Here is a 15,447-nt window from a genome sequence, read left to right as displayed (position 1 = left end):
AACCCATAACCCCTCTCTCTGCCTCCAATTAGCGGCAATTAGCAGCCATAAAGGGGCTGGGGTAGGGGCAGCGGGCTACCGGCAGCAGCGGGGGCGGCACCATGGCCGCAGGGGACCCGTACGTGCAGGTGAGGGAACCCGGGGGGTCTGGGGGCTTCTGCCTGCCCGGGGGTTCACAGCCCTGGCTGGATGCCGGTGGATGGCTCAGTGTCCCCCTGGGTTACCTTTCCACTGGTGCCTGGCTTAGTGGCACCTCGGGGGTGGGGGTCCCTCTGCCGTGGGGTGCGGTGCTGCTCATAGAACTCCGGGCCACACCGGGACACATGGCCTGGCAGCACCTCTTAGGGGTGCTCGTTGCGGGTGGGCTGAAGGGGTTGGTGCTGCCCAAGCACCCACCTGTCCCGATGCTTTGCTCCACCGGATCCTGCCCCGTGTCCTCCTGCCCCCAGCTCTGCCTGGGGTGGGTGCTCCTGGCTGCAGACTGGGCTCCTGCTCTTCGCTTTTGCTGCGAAGTGAGAGGAGTGAGAGCTGCAGCTGGAGAGCAGACCCGAGCTGGGGCTGCTCCTCCTCTCCCTGGAGTCCTCAGGGATGGAGATTCCGGTGGTTTCGTAGAGGTCAGAGGTGCAGCATCTGCCGCTGTGGTGTGACTGAGGTGTAACCAGCAAACACGGGGTTTTCTGTGGGTTGCCGCGTCCCATGTCACGGCCGGGCTGTGACCAAGGCAGGAAGTACAGCGAGTGTCCCGGGTTAGTGCCGGCTTCAGGGCCAGCCCGGGAGCGCTGGGGAGGGCGGGCAGTGCTAATGAGAATGCTCTTTTGTCCAGCTGTGATTTCAGACTAAAATCCCGCCGTGCCTTCCCGGGAAGCTGTAGATGGTGCAATTTTCGCTCCCCCCAGTGGCTACTGCTCGTAGAAGATAATGGCTCCCTGACTCTGCTCCTCTGCTCGGTCCCTGCAGCCCTGTCTCTTTCCTTCTCTCTTCATTTCAGCTGAGAAGTCACGACTTTCAGTCCTCTGATGGTTCCTTGGATGTGAACCCAAAGTTCAGCCCTCTCCTTCCCCCTCCCCAGCCTTCCAGCTCCTTTGCTGCTTGTCTGAGCAGCTCTAACGAGGCATGGACACCTGTGCTTCACACGTTGCAGAGCTGGAAAGGTTTGCTGTAAGCCAGGTTCCCTGGATTTGCAAGCCCTGTGAAACCAGGATGATCTTCCAGACCCCATTTTCTAGGGAGAGGCTGTTCCTGGCTCACTGGGATGGGAGTATGGGGATTTTGAGCACTGCTGATGCTCCACAACAGCTCCCAGAGTTTGTGGTTACATCCACAGGCTCCTAGCTCAGCCTAAGTGTTAAGCTGCAGCTATTATCTTTTCCACCCTCCCTTCCCTATTTTAAGCTTGCAATATAGCCTCATCTTTGCCTGCTGGGAGCTGCAGGAGGGAAGCAGCTCCTGGTCCCCGTGGCTGGGCAGTAGGTGATGAGATGGTGGCTGGCAGAGCAGGGCTGTGGGTGCCTGTGGCTGGAGAATGGGCACCAGGAGCTGTAGTTCCCTGGCCTACAGGTCCTCCTGTGCCAGCTGGGGATTCACCTGCTGGCCAGTTGACCTGGTTTAAGCTTGTTTTTTTGGCACAGTTTTTACCTCTAGCCCCCACAGTGTTGTGCTGTTTCAGCCATGCTGAGTGTGGCATCACACTCCCTGTGGCATGGCTCCAAAGAGGGATTTTGGGGTGTGAGGGAGGTGCTGCAGCTCAGGTCTGAGAGGTGCAGAGGGAAGTCGGAGCTCTCACCTCATCAGCACCTGCTGTTTGCAGCAGGAAGCTGAGGCTCTCTCCAAGGGTCCCTTTCTTCCTGTGTCCCTGCAGGGTGCCTGGGTGTGGATCCCTGATTGTGCTGAAGTCTGGAAGGTGGCAGAGATAACCAGAGGCTACAAGGAAGGAGATGCTATTCTCCATCTCCGGCTGGAAGATGGCTCGGTAAGGCTGGAGCTGTGCAGCCCAGGAGATCCCTCTTGTGCTTGCCTTGTGGTCAGACATCTCCAGGTGGGAGATCAGCTCTGCACCCCAGACCAGCCTGGGATCCTCAGCAGGGTACAGAGAGGCTCAAGCACTGCCTGGATATGTCTGCTCTGGTGTCTGAGCAGGAGCCCAGGCTGCTGTGGCTGTGACTGGCTCACACTGCTCTGTGTCCCCTGGCTGCTTGATGAGCTGCTCCTTGCTGCCTGCTCCTGCCTGACCTCCCCAAAGGCCTCCAGCTCAGCTTGTCCTGACTGCTGGGCTGAGATTCCTGGTGATGAACAGCCCCAGTGTGGGCTGCAGACAGCATCCCTCCCCCATCCTACCTGACCCTGCTCAGAGCTTGTCCTGCTCCATCTCCATCCCTGCAGGCACTTGCCTACCCCATCGAGTCCCAGCTACCACCTCTCTGCAACCCCGAGTGCCTCTCGGGTGCTGATGATCTGGTGGCCCTGAGTTACCTGCATGAGCCCGCTGTGCTCCACTCGCTCCGACGCCGGTTCCTGGAGGCCAAGGCCATCTACACCTACTGTGGTGAGCCCCCTCCCCATGGCTCCTCAGCCAGGTGCCCCCCAGCCCTTTGCTCAGCCCTCTTCCTCCAGGTATCATCCTCGTCGCTATCAACCCCTACGAGCCGTTGCCCCTCTATGAGGAGGAGGTGATCCATGCCTACAGCGGCCGTGAAATGGGGGACATGGATCCCCACATCTTTGCCTTGGCAGAGGAGGCCTACAAGCAGATGGTGAGGTGAGAGCATGGCACAGGAATGCCCTCAGGGTTGCAATAGGGAGGGGTTAAACCCCCCCTCTGGACCATGTGGAGAGTGGTTTTCCTGAGTTACCAGCTGTCCTCAGCTCCTGTTCCTTTCTGGCAGGTTTGGGAAGAACCAGTCCCTCATCATCAGCGGTGAGTCAGGCGCAGGGAAGACTGCAACAGCCAAGTATGCCATGAGGTACTTCACCACTGTTGGGGGCTGCCTGGGCAACTCCAGCATAGAGGAGAAGGTGCTGGCTTCCAACCCTGTCATGGAGGTGAGTTCCCCCGAGTCCCCAGGGCTCTGCATGGGGATGGCTGGGGTGCCACTGCTGGTCCTGTATCCCCGAGGTGATGCTGTGTCTGTCTCCCTCTGTATGATGGGTGGCAGGGACTGAACTTCTCCAGAGCACATGGAGATCTGGGGCCAGCTAAACCCTGCTGCACTCCTTCCCCACCAGGCCTTTGGGAATGCAAAGACCACCAGGAATGACAACAGCAGCCGCTTTGGGAAGTACATTGAGATTGGCTTCAGCCATGCACGTGTCACTGGGGCCACCATCAAAACCTACCTGCTGGAGAAGTCCCGTGTCACCTTCCAGGTGGGTCCCCAGGATGACATGGGGACAGGGCTGAGTGGGAGGGTGCTCCTCTAGGGCATCCCCTGAGGAAGCAACCCCAGCACTGCTGAGTCAAGCTGGGAGGGGAAGGTGTCCCTTGTCACCAAATCTGGGGCTGCAGCCCTGCTGCAGGAGAGAGAGCAGGGTGGCCTGAGGTGACCTGGCTCCTTAGGGATTTTCTTGCTCATCTGCAGGCAAAAGCAGAGAGGAACTACCATATCTTCTACCAGCTCTGTGCCTCAGCTGCCCTGCCTGAGCTCCGGGGCTTGGGTCTCTGTGAGTGCAAACATGTACTCCTGGTGGCACAGCTTGCTGACACCATCTCCTGTGCTGGGCAGTGTCAGGACATTCTGCCCTCCCCAGCTGGAGGAGGTTCCTGGGGGTGGGATAAAGGTAGGGGGGATGTGCTGGTTCACAGCCTGACAAGTCTTGCCCACAGGTGGGGCAGAATTCTTCCACTACACCCGTCAGGGCCAGTGCACTGCTTCCCACAGCACTGAGGATGAGGCTGACCTGGACAGCACCCGCCATGCCTGCTCACTGCTGGGTATGGGGCTGGGAGGGCAGGGGTGGGCCCCAGGGCTGGTTGTTCTAGAATCATTGAATTTTTTGGTTGGAAAAGACCTGTAAGGTCTTCAAGTCCAACCGTCCCCCCCAACATTGCCAGGGCCACCACCACCCCATATCCCTCAGCACCAAATCTCCAGGGATGGGGACTCCACCCCTGCCCTGGGCAGATGGGGCCAAGGGCTGAAAACCCAGGGAGAAATTGTTCCCAAGCTCCAATTTAAATCTCCCCTGGCACAATTTAAGGCTGGTTCCTCTTCTATCTTGTCCCAGCTGGGGGGAGCCATGGGCTAGGAGTTGGCTGCCTGTGAGTGGTAAGAGGAATCAGCCCTGGCTCCAACCTTCTCTCAGGGGGTTGCAGAGAGCCAGAAGGTCTCCCCTCAGCCTCCTCTGCTCCAGGATCAACAGCCCCAGCTCCCTCAGCTGCTCCTGGGCAGATCTGTGCTCCACACCCTTCCTCAGCTCCATTGCCCTTCTCTGGACACACTCCCTTTGAGGTGCCCAGCACAGGGGGATGATCCCTGCCCTGGTCCTGCTGGCCACACCAGTACTGGTATCAGCCAGGATGCTGGTGGCCTTCTTGGCCACCTGTGCACATGCTGGCTTATATTCAGCTGCTATTGGCCAACACATCCAGGTCCTTTTCCATGGGGTACTTCCCAGCAGCTTGTCCTCAAACCTGGAGCATTGTGTGGGGTTGTTGTGACCCAAGTGCAGGAGCCAGCATTTGGTCTTGTTGCACCTCGTGCCGTTGGCCTCAGCCATCTCTCCAGCACCTTGCTGTGGTGCTGGAGACATCTGAAGGCTGGGTCACCTGGCTGTCTACTGACCATTCCCATCCCTTGGGCTTGTGCAGTGCAGGAGGTCAGACCAACCCAGGGTGGGGAGAATCTGGAGAGTCCCTCACACCTCTGCTGTGTTCCCAGGTGTCCCTGAGGCTGAGCAGATCGAACTCTTCAGCATCCTGGCTGCCATCCTGCACCTGGGTAATGTTGTGGTCAGAGGGAGGGACCGTCGTGGTGACAGCTGCTTTGTGGAGGTGGGGGAGAGCTGCTGCCTGCAGCCTGTGTCCCAAACTGTCCCCTGGATTGTGCTGGCTGCACACAGTGCAACGCTGCACCGCGTGTTGCAGAACCACTGCGGTGACGGGTTGTCCCTTTGCAGGCTGCTGACGAGGCCCTAGGGCTGTTCTGCACATTGCTGGGGGTTGAGGCCTTGCAGGTGACACGCTGGCTCTGTCACCGCAAGCTGGTCACTGCTGGGGAGACCTTCCTGAAGCCCCTGTCCAGGCAACAGGCACTCGAATCCCGGGATGCGCTGGCCAAGTACATGTACGGGCAGGTCTTCAGGTGGATAGTGAGCAAGGTCAACCGTGCCCTGTGGTCACTGGAGGGACACTGTACCTCCATTGGCATCCTGGACATCTATGGGTAAGTGCTGTTCCCCTCTCCTGGGTTTCCTGGAAGAGCAGGGTCCTACTCCTGCATCAGCTCTGCAGCCACTGACTGCTCCAGCTGGAGCATGGGAACATCACTGTCCCTGCAGGGGGGACACTTGGGTGCCTGTGGCTGGGGGGGTGGCTCTGCCCAGGAGCTGCCTCAGGCAGGTCTCTGCTCCCCACAGGTTTGAGATGTTTGAGCTCAATAGCTTCGAGCAGTTCTGCATCAATTATGCTAATGAGAAGCTGCAGCAGCTTTTCAACCTGGTGGGTGTCACCCAACTGTGTCCCCTTGTGAGCCCGACACATCCCTGCTCTGCTGGTCCTTTTGGAGCTCTCTGCCTCAAATGTGGTTGGTGTTCCTGTCCCCCAAACATGGGCTTGGGGAGGTTGCTGGAGCTGGGTGTGGTCTTTTCCTTCCCTCTCTTCCCTCCCAAGTGCTCCTGCTCCAGAAGGGCTGCTCAGGTATCTTGTGTAAACCAAGCCACTGCCTGGTGGCTGGCCAACTTTTTCCCCTCCTGGCTCAGTCCTGCTCTTTTCTCCCTGCGTTCCAGCATGTCTTCAAGCTGGAGCAGGAGGAGTATGTGACCGAGGAGATCCCTTGGGTCTTTGTTGACTTCTGTGACAATCAGCCATGCATTGAGCTCATTGAGGGTCGGCTTGGCATCCTGGACCTGCTGAATGAGGAGTGCAAGGTGGGGTAAGGGGTTTCAGGAGCAGGCTGCTGTAGCCACCAGGAGCCCCCCTGCTTCCCCTTCTGACCCATTTGACTTTCAGGTGCCCCAAGGCAATGATGGGAGCTGGGCCCAGAAGCTTTACCAGACCCATCTCACCAGCTCCCACTTCCAGAAGCCCAAGAGGCCCATGGATGCTTTCGTTGTCTGTCACTTTGCTGGCAAGGTAGGGACAGCTGTGGCAGGACAGCCCTGGGTGGGGAGGGCTTGGCAGGGGCTCTGCACTGTTGGGCAGCCCGGGCTAGAGCTGGTGGTGGCATCTCCTGCAGCCTCAGACTGGCAAGGGGATCCTGCTGGCTTTGCTTGTTCAGGGCTTGGCTGCAACTCAGTAAAAATGTGGAAACTCTGTCTGTGATGGTTTCCATCAGTAGTCTTGCAGCAGGGTAGGAGTTAGCAGTGTGGCCACCACTGGCTCCTCTGACTCCTGCAAAGACTTCTCCCAAAAGCCTTAAACCAGGAACCCCAGGATCTGGGAAGCTGCTGGCTATTGCTGGTCCTTGCCTTGTCTCCTGCCAGGTGGAATACCAGTGTGATGGGTTTGTGGAGAAGAACAGAGATGCTGTCCCTGAGGAGCTGGTGGGGCTGCTGAGAGCCAGCAAGGTGAGAAACCAGCTCTGAGTAGGAGCTGTGTAGGGCAGAGCCTGGCCAGCTTGTGGCCCCAGGAGCCTGGGCTTGGGAACAGTGGGTGATGTAGGAGGTACAAACCATGCAGGGGGAATCCCTCTCTGCCTGCTGGTGCAGCCCCATGCAGTGCTGGCCATGGGCAGGGTGCCCTGAGGTGGGGGTACTCCCCACCCTGTTCCCCTGCCTTGGGGGACACGTTGGTCTATGTCCCTGCTGAGAGAAGGTCCTGCTGCTTCCTGGTCTGTAATGCTGTCACTTCTCCCTTCTACCCTGCATGGCCATGGCAGAAGGTAAGGGACATCATGGAGCATTCTCAAGCACACCTGGGAAGGTGCCCATGGCTTGCACTTGTTTTTTCCTGGGAAGAGCAGCATGTGGGGCACAGCTGATCTGCATTAGGACAGAGGCCCATGCACTGGGCTGGCCTCTGGAGTCTGTGGTCTCTTGGGACTTTGTCTGCTGGTGGTTGTGGCTCTCTGGGTGCTGGGGGATGCTTGTGCTGAGGTGTGCCTGACTCTCATGGCTCTGCTCTGCACAGTCTGCCCTGCTCATGGAGCTTTTCCTGGAGGAAGGCTCTGGCCCCACATCCTTGCAGTCCCGCAGGTCCAGCGGGCACTGGGTCCCCACTCGCCCCAGCCGCAGGTCACTGCCTAGGAGCCGGAAGAGCAAGAAGTCCATCTCCAGCCAGGTATGGAGACATTCCTGGACAACCAGGGCTGGGAATAGCCCCAAGGGGAGGTCCCTGGCCTGGGGGAACCCCATTAGCCCCAGGATACTCCTGAGGGCCCTGACCATGCTTGCCTTGTCCTCTGCAGTTCAAAACCTCCCTGCACTGTCTGATGGAGACATTGGGCAGCACCACCCCCCACTACATCCGCTGCATCAAACCCAACGATGCCAAACTGCCCTTCGTGTGAGTGCCTGCCCAGGGTGGGGACACTGCTGTCCCTCCCTTCTGTGTCCCTTCTGCCCTGACCCTTCGTAGCTTGGAGTGTGCCAAGCTGGCTGAGACGTGTTCTAGGTCAGCCCCTCTTTGTCCCAGGTTTGACTCCAGGAGAGCAGTGGAGCAGCTACGAGCCTGCGGGGTCCTGGAGACCATCCGGATCAGTGCCTCAGGATACCCCTCCAGGTACTCTCCTGCTTCAGCAGCACCCTGGGTGCTCCCAACTTGCCAGCACTTCTGATTCCCCCTTTGTCCCCCTCAGGTGGACATATCAGGAATTCTTGGAGAGGTATAGGGCTTTGCTGAGCAGAGAGGAGCTGATGGGAACTGATGAGAAGCAGATCTGCAGCCTTGCCCTTGAGAGACTGCTCCAAGTAAGGGTCCTGCTTGGGGGATGCTTCAGCATGCCTTGCAGATGCTTCTCCCAGTGTGTGGGTGCCCACTGGGATATAACAATGACTCAGTTGGGAGATGGGAAGGCATCTGGCCTCCAGGGAGGCTGGGTGAGGAGATGGAGGCCACGAGGAGCATCATCCCTGGGGGGATCCCGGCTTTGTCCCTGGGACTGACTCTACCTTTGCCTGCAGGATCCCAGCAAGTACCGGTGTGGGAAGAGCAAGGTGTTTTTCCAGGCTGGCCAAGTGGCTCACCTGGAAGCACTGCGGTGCCAGCAGCTGAGGGCAGCCTGCACCTTGTTGCAGAGGCACCTGCGGGGGTGGCTGGCACGGAGGCGCCTGGGACGGGCACGAGCAGCAGCAATCTGCCTGCAACGCCATGCCCGGGGCATGCTGGCCCGGAGGTGAGCAGGGAAAGGGGCTGGGCAGGACCTGCAATGAGCTGAGATGAAGCTCAGCCTTGGGAGGAGCCGGAAGTTTTCCGGGCTCTGGGCTGGGTTTTTGACCTGCGTGTCCCTATCCCTGGGCTGCTCTGCTTCGACTCCTGCTGCCTGTGTCTTTGCCCTCCCTGCAGCTTTGTCAGGATGCTGCGCAGGACCAGGGCTGCTGTGGTGCTGCAGAAGGCCCTGAGGATGGCTCTGGCCCGGCGTTCCTACCTACAGCTGCTCCGAGCTGTCATCACCATCCAAGCCTTCACCCGGGGCATGTTTGCCCGGCGCCTTCACCGACAGGTAGGAGCCTGGCAGGGCACCGGGTGTCACCCAGAGGGGGTGGCTGTGCTGCCATCGCCCCATCTCTCCCTCCACAGATGGTGTGGCAGCAGAAAGCTGTGGTGATCCAGGCTGCTGTCAGGGGCTGGCTGGCCCGGTCCCACTATGCCCGGCTGCGTGGGGCCATCATCCTCCTGCAGAGCTGCTACCGCCGGCTGCGGGCGCGCCGGGAGCTGCAGCAGCTGCGGGTCCAGGCCCGCTCAGTGGAGCACTACAAGCAGCTGCACAAGGGTCTGGAGATCAAGGTGATCCAGCTGCAGTGCAGGCTGGATGAGCAGGTGGGTGCTGGCTTCAGTCCTTGGTGGCCCACATGGCACTGGGGGGAGGCAGCTGCCTTTCTGCTGGCCGCTTCTTATCAGTCCCTGGGCAGTCAAAGCCACCCCTGCCCTTGTCTTTGGGTTTCTCCTGGTCCAGGGGTGGGAGCTAACCCTTCCTGACACAGGTCATCTGGGTCTCATTCCTGGGTTTTCAGTGTTCCCAATGGATGTGGGGCTGGTAGCCCTGAGGATAGGTTGGGCACCCTCCTGGGTGCTCACCTGGGGGCACCCTTGCAGCAGTGTCATGTGCTGGGGACATTTCTGGTGTGATGTGTTCTTCCACCATGATTCTGCTGGCAGCATCTGCTGTCACCTGCTGGGTGAGTGCCTCTGCTTTGGCTGTCATCATTTCTGGGGCTGCCTGTGGAGGGGTTGAGAAGGATTCTGTTGTGTGATCCTGTCTCTGGGCATTGAGGGAAGCAGGGCTGGAAAATCCTGTGCTTGGGGCTGGCCAAGAGATGGGTATGGGGCTATGGAGCATGAGCTCAAGCTGGGCTCCATGCGGGATGGTGTGGCCTGAGGAGCTGCTCTCCCCACGCTGAGCTTTGTTTGAGGTGACAGCCATGGGTCAGGGCTCCCAACTGATGGGTGGGAGATGGAGTATCCAGGCTGGTTGCAGAGGGGCATCCTGAGCTGTGTGGGCTCTCGGAGAGGCAGGTGGGGATGTGCCCTTGCCCCCAGCCAGTGGCCTAACATGCTCTGCCCATTGTCCCAAGGCCCAGGAGAAGCAGAGGTTGTTGGAGCGGCTCTCCAGGCTGAATGCTGCCCATGCTGAGGAGGTGCAGCACCTGCGGGATGAGATGCAGCAGCTGCGGGAGGACGTGGCCCGTGAGGCCCAGGTGCAGAAGCTGCAGGAGCGACTGGCTGAGCTGGAGAGGCAGCATGCAAAGAGCTGCCTGGCCCAGGAGGTAGAGGAGCTCAGGCAGGTCAGTCAGCTCAGGGGATGCTCTCACTTTGCTGGGGTTTTCCAGGGACCCGGCATCATGCTGTGTGTCCTGGCCTGGGGTGGAGACCTCTGTCAGGCAGGGCTCTGCCTGTACCTTCTCCTCTGCTGTCCCACAGCGCTTGGCAGAAGTGGAAGGCATGAAGCTGCAGCTGGGGAAGGAGAGGGATGCTCTGATCCAGCGCACCTTGGAGCAGTCGCAGGATCTCGAAGGTAAAGGGATCGACTGGATCTCCTCACCTCCTTCCTACTGGGGTGTGGGCTGGCCTTGCAGGCTTTGCTGTGTTCCTGCCTGTCCCTCTTCCCTGCTGTGCCTGTCCCTGCAGAGCAGCACCAGCGTTCAGCACGGGAGAGCCAGGGGCTGAGGCAGGAGCTGGAGGAGGAGCGGGCGCGTTACCAGAGCCTGGTGCAGGAGTACACACGCCTGGAGCAGGGCTACGAGAACCTGCGGGATGAGCTGGCCCTCCACAGGGTGAGGGGCTAGTAGAGACCCTTCTTTGGCTCCCTGCAGTGCCAGCTGGTCCAGGGCACCCTCTGTGGGAGAAGTGAGCTCCCAGCCCCCAAGCTAAGGCATCCTCCTGGTGCTGTGTCTGCTCTGCTCCAGATGATGCACCAGTGGGTGCTTGGGGTGCAGGGGAACAACTTTTGCCTTTCTCTCCTTCCTCAGCAAAGCACCTTGAGACGGTCCCCTTCAACAGAGAGCTTCATGGGCTCTGAGAGCAGCTACTTGTCCTCCATGTCCACAGCTCCCTCCCGAGATGGCTCCGACAAGCAGGCAGAGGCTAGTGGTGACACTGGTGGGGTGGGGTAGAGGGGAAGAGGTCTGTCCCTTCCCCTGTCTGTGCAGACAGCTGTGCCCTGAGGCTCTGAGCTGGGTGTCTGCTTTGCCAAACCCTGTTTCTGCATCCAGGGGTCGGAGGAGCTGCAGCCCCAGCCCAGCAGTGAGGTGCTGCTGAATGGTAGTGTGGGCCAGAATCCCTTTGGGAAGGCATACCTTCTCCTCCTGGGACAGCTCAGTGCTGCCAACGAGGAGCTGGCCCGGACCCGAGAGAAGCTGAGGAGATCCAAGGAACCAGTGGAGAGGGAGGAGAGGAAACCCCTGGACTTCCTCAAGCGCAGGGTAAGCCCTTGCCCCGTAGCCATGAGCAGGTCCAGGCTGGTGGGGCCACCTTCACCCTGTGCTCCTCTCCCTCCCTACAGAACATTGTTGAGATGCTGGGGCTGGGCAGGAGCCCGGGGAAGGTGGCAGCAGAGGAGGACTTGAAGCATGCCTATGATGCTGTGCAGGTTGCCAACAGGTGAGTGTGGGCCCAGAAGATGGTCCACAGCTGAGGCTGGGTTCCCCCAGATGGGCTGTGGGACCCATGCTACTGGTGGGGCTTTTCCTGGGCTCAAGAAGAGCCTCTAAAGTGGATGGTGCTGGTGTGGGCTGTGCTGGGAGTGCTGGAGCCCAGTGCAGCCAGATGGGAGATGCTCTGTCAGCAAAGCTGGGGCTGTGATGCTTCCAGGGTGCCTGGGCTGGGGAAGAGTTGGGGGGAGAAACTCCTCTTCAGCAGCCTCCCCAGGGGCTGGGCTGTGGCAGCTAAAGGAAGTGGGTGCCTCAGTTTCCCTGGGTGCATTGTGCAGGCTGCTGGCCAGCCAACTGCGGGAGGAGAAGCAGCAGCACGAGGAGGAGGTGGAAGGGCTGCAACTCGACATCCGCTCCCTCAAGCAGCTGAACCAGCAGCAGGCAGCCCTCATCCAGGACCTGCAGAGGCAGCAGGGACAAGAGGGGCTGCAGCACCATGTCCTGCAACTCAAGGAGGAGAACTGGGTAAGGAGAGGAGATGGCAGAGCCAGGCTTGGGGCTGGCTTCCATGGCCTTGCCCTGGGGGGAGCTGCAGCAGCCCCTTAGGGAGAAATGTGGGGGAGCCTGCTGCACCCCCCCAGCTCTGCTCCCCTCGGTGGGTGCTGGGGGGAGGTGTGTCCAGCTGAGGGAGGCTGGCTGAGCCCTCCTGGGGCTGTTCCTGCCCAGGAGTTGGCCCAGAAGCTGGAAAAGCAGGAGAGGACCACACTGAAGCTCCAGAAGCAGCTGAGAGCCTATGCAAAGCAGATCCAGGAACTCTCAGGCAAGTGCTGGCACTGGAGGGAAGTGTGGGGCTCACTAGCCTCATGGTTTGAGCTGTGGGGGGAACAGAGTCCTGCCAGAGATGTTGGGGAGCATCTGCTTGGACTGAGCTGAGGGGATCTGATCAGATCAGATCCACACAGAACACATCAGGATGTGACCTGTGTTTGTCTCCCACAGTGAAGAGAGATGCTGCTGGGCCAGTGCAAGAGCTGGCAGCATCCCCTATGGTCCTGTCCCTGGCTGGGCTGTCCCAGGCTATGCTGCCATGGAAGATGGAGGATGAAGGGCGCATTATCAAGGCCATCATCACAGGTAGGGGTTGGAGAAATGGATTCCTTACCCCAGGTTTGTCCCCACTTGCCAGTCTCTGCCTCTCCTTTCACTGTTCCTGGGGCTCAGGATCAGCTTTCTGTAGCTGCCTGGATCCCAACTGTCCTGCTTTACCCTGCAGACTATGAACCACAAGGCAGTCCCTGGTCCCTCCCAGACCTGCCAGCTTACATCCTCTTCCTGTGCTTCCGCCATGCGGACCACTGCTGTGATGAGCCCCGGGCTCGCTCCCTCCTGGATGCAGCCATGGATGCCATCAAAAGGGTCATGAAGGTGCTGGGCTCTGTATGGGGTTGAGGGAACAGGATCTTCACTGTGCAAGGTGGGGGTGGCACTGAGACAGCAGCCTGTCCCCCAGGGAACAGCATATGGCTGGCTGCAGTCTTCAGCCTTGAGCATCTTCTGGGGTGAGGGGTGCCCCTGGGTGCTGGAGAGGGTCCAGCAGCTCTGTACCCCCACAGTCCTCCTGAAGATCTGTGTGGCTCCTAGAGCTGCCATTGGGGGGTGAGGGCTGTCTGCTGACCCCAGTGCTCTCTGTTGCTTCCTGCAGAAGCACAGTGACAACTTTGATGTGGTGGCACTCTGGCTGGCCAACACCTGCCGGCTCCTCAACTGCCTGCGCCAGTACAGCCAGGATGAGGTAGGGCTGGGATGCACCTCCTGGGGTGGGTGGGAGCTGAGGGGACAGGATTTGTGGTTACTGCTTGGGCTGATGCTGCTCTGTGCTTGCTGGGGGAGCCCGCTGGCCTCCTGGTGCTTCTGTCTCTCACCCAGCCTGTGCCCACAGAGCTACGGGCAGGGCAACACGGCACGGCAGAACCAGCATCGCCTGCAGAACCTGGACCCCCAGAGCTCCTGCTGCAGCCTGGGTGCCCTGGCTGTCCACCTCTACCAGCAGCTCATCCGCACCGCTGAGAAGCGCCTCAAACCCATGATAGGTATGGCCTGGGTGCAGGGTGCTGGTTTGGGGTGGAATCACAGGACTCAGCTCTGTGAACTGCCCACACTGTTAAAGGATGCACCCAGGGGGGGAAGGTGAGTGCTGAACTGGGGGTGGCTGGAGAGCTAAAATGGGCTCAGCACCATGGTGCGCCACAAGGGAGCTCTGTTCTGTCCCCTGCTCTGCAGCCTTGTGTGGTAGGGTCTACTATCCTGGAGGTGTCAGCAGCCTCTGCAGCCCCAACTGGGACACAGAATCCTAGGACAGACTTGGATTGGAAAGGACCTTAAAGACCTTCTGGTGGGCCCCCCCCCTCCCTGCCATGGGCTGGGACACCTCCCACCAGCCCAAGTTGCTCCAAGCCCCATCCTTCAACACTGCTGGGGATGGCACAGCCACAGTTTCTCTGGGCAGCCTAGGCCAGGATCTCGCCACTCTCACAGTAAAGAATTTCTTCCTAATGTTCAACCTAAATCTCTCCTCTTCCAGTTTAAAATGATCATCCCTCATACTGTGACTCCATGCTCTTGTAAAATGTCCCTCCCCAGTTTTCCTGTAAGCTCAGGAGCAGGGTAGTGGCTGCTTGATGCACAGCTCAGGGGCTCTGTCTGGTTCTGATGAGCCTTTACCTTCTCTTTAGTTGCCGCCATGCTGGAGAGTGAGCCCATCCAGGGCTTGTCCTCCTCCTGCCCTCCTGGCCCCCACCGCTCCTCAGCAGCCCCTGCTCACACTCTGCCCGAGCTGCTGCAGGTGCTGGGCTCCTTCCGTGCATCCTTGGACCACCATGGGTTGGCCCCCAGCGTGGGGCACCAGGCCCTGCGCCAGCTTCTCTTCCTCATCAGTGGCACCACTCTCAACTACCTGCTGCTGAGAAAGGACACTTGCTCCTGGAGCCGTGGCATCCAGCTCAGGTCAGTTCCTGTGGGAGCTGGGTGTCTCCGGGGATGCTGGGGCATGGCCTGTGTTCCCTGACCTGGTGTCCCTGGCAGGTACAACATCAGCCAGCTGGAGCAGTGGCTGCGGGCAGAGGGGCTGCAGCAGAGTGGGGCCTGTGAGGTGCTGGAACCCCTGGTCCAGGCTGCTCAACTGCTGCAGGTGAAGAAGGTGACAGAGGAGGATGCTGGAGCACTCTGCAGTCTCTGCACTGTGCTGTCACCCCAGCAGGTACAGGGGGTGGGGGGTTGCTGCCACCCCAGCAGGTACAGGGGGGGGTGGGGTGGTTGCTGCCTGCCACTCATCCTCACCTGGGGCTCCTTGGCCTCCCTGCGTGCACCAGAGATGCCCTGGGGTGGGGACCACAAAACACCCAAAGGCATCTGGATGTGCCAAGCCCTTCCCTGTTCATGGTCCCCACTGTCTCCTCCAGGTTGTGAAGATCCTCCAGGCTTACACCCCGGCTGCCGGGCTGGAGGAACGTGTCAGCCCCAGCTTCATCAGCAGGGTGGAGGTGAGCAGGCCCTGGGGGGTTGAGGTGGTGTGAGGGAGGGGTTGTCCTTTGGGCACCCTCCCTGAGCAGCCCGGGATGTGTCCCTACAGAAGCAGCTCCAGGAGCAGTATGGAGAGGGCCCCAGTCAGCTGCTGGTAGACACCAGCCACCTCTTCCCTGTGCACCTGCCCTTCACTGCCTCCCCCCTGCACCTGGATGAGCTCCACATCCCTGATGCCCTCGACTTGGGCTTCCTTTTCCACCCCTGAGCCCAGGTCTGTCCCTTGGCCACTGCTGTTGCCTCCTCAAGGGGTGTCTGGACTTTCCTGTGGGGTGGGTATGCCCCAAATGTGGGGCTGCAGCACTTTGTGTGTGCTGTCCTTTAGGAAGTGATTTGTTTATTGAAGCTTGGGTGCTGTGTTGCTGGCACAAAGGCCCTGTGGCCGTCCTGTCTGAGGGGTATTGGTCAATTTTTAATTCTTTGGAGTTAATAAAAGTATCTTTGCATATAACCGCAAAGTGGAAAAAA

The 15,447-nt window shown here is 59.7% G+C and overlaps 1 protein-coding gene across 1 annotated transcript; it reads left to right on the top strand.

Moving 5' to 3' along the window:
- Nucleotides 1-101: 101 nt before the first annotated feature.
- On the top strand, nt 102-15,187 carry LOC139788243 (unconventional myosin-Vb-like). The gene is made up of 37 exons (XM_071727957.1): nt 102-128; nt 1,859-1,969; nt 2,380-2,542; nt 2,611-2,755; nt 2,883-3,039; nt 3,223-3,363; nt 3,576-3,657; nt 3,821-3,928; nt 4,875-4,987; nt 5,113-5,378; nt 5,572-5,653; nt 5,941-6,081; nt 6,164-6,286; nt 6,637-6,720; nt 7,283-7,432; nt 7,560-7,657; nt 7,787-7,873; nt 7,950-8,061; nt 8,275-8,486; nt 8,657-8,813; nt 8,891-9,130; nt 9,886-10,095; nt 10,232-10,325; nt 10,439-10,584; nt 10,780-10,914; nt 11,023-11,232; nt 11,313-11,410; nt 11,739-11,925; nt 12,127-12,220; nt 12,400-12,534; nt 12,674-12,825; nt 13,103-13,192; nt 13,340-13,490; nt 14,133-14,403; nt 14,482-14,656; nt 14,859-14,939; nt 15,029-15,187. The coding sequence occupies exons 1-37, from the start codon at nt 102-104 to the stop codon at nt 15,185-15,187; spliced, it is 5,187 nt and encodes a 1,728-aa protein (XP_071584058.1).
- The last annotated feature ends 260 nt before the right edge of the window (nt 15,188-15,447 follow it).

The sequence above is a fragment of the Heliangelus exortis genome, chromosome 28, assembly GCF_036169615.1.
Source record: "Heliangelus exortis chromosome 28, bHelExo1.hap1, whole genome shotgun sequence".
NCBI lineage: Eukaryota > Metazoa > Chordata > Aves > Apodiformes > Trochilidae > Heliangelus > Heliangelus exortis.
Note: the sequence above shows the minus strand (reverse complement) of the source record. Positions and strands in the feature narration are given on the sequence as shown.

Bases quoted from the DNA above. Each gene is read 5' to 3' on its own strand.
- LOC139788243 (XM_071727957.1), top strand. From the start codon at position 102: ATGGCCGCAGGGGACCCGTACGTGCAG. The intron at 12,826-13,102 runs GTGCTGGGCTCT...TGCTTCCTGCAG, and splicing joins CCATCAAAAGGGTCATGAAG to AAGCACAGTGACAACTTTGA. The intron at 14,657-14,858 runs GTACAGGGGGTG...TGTCTCCTCCAG, and splicing joins CTGTGCTGTCACCCCAGCAG to GTTGTGAAGATCCTCCAGGC.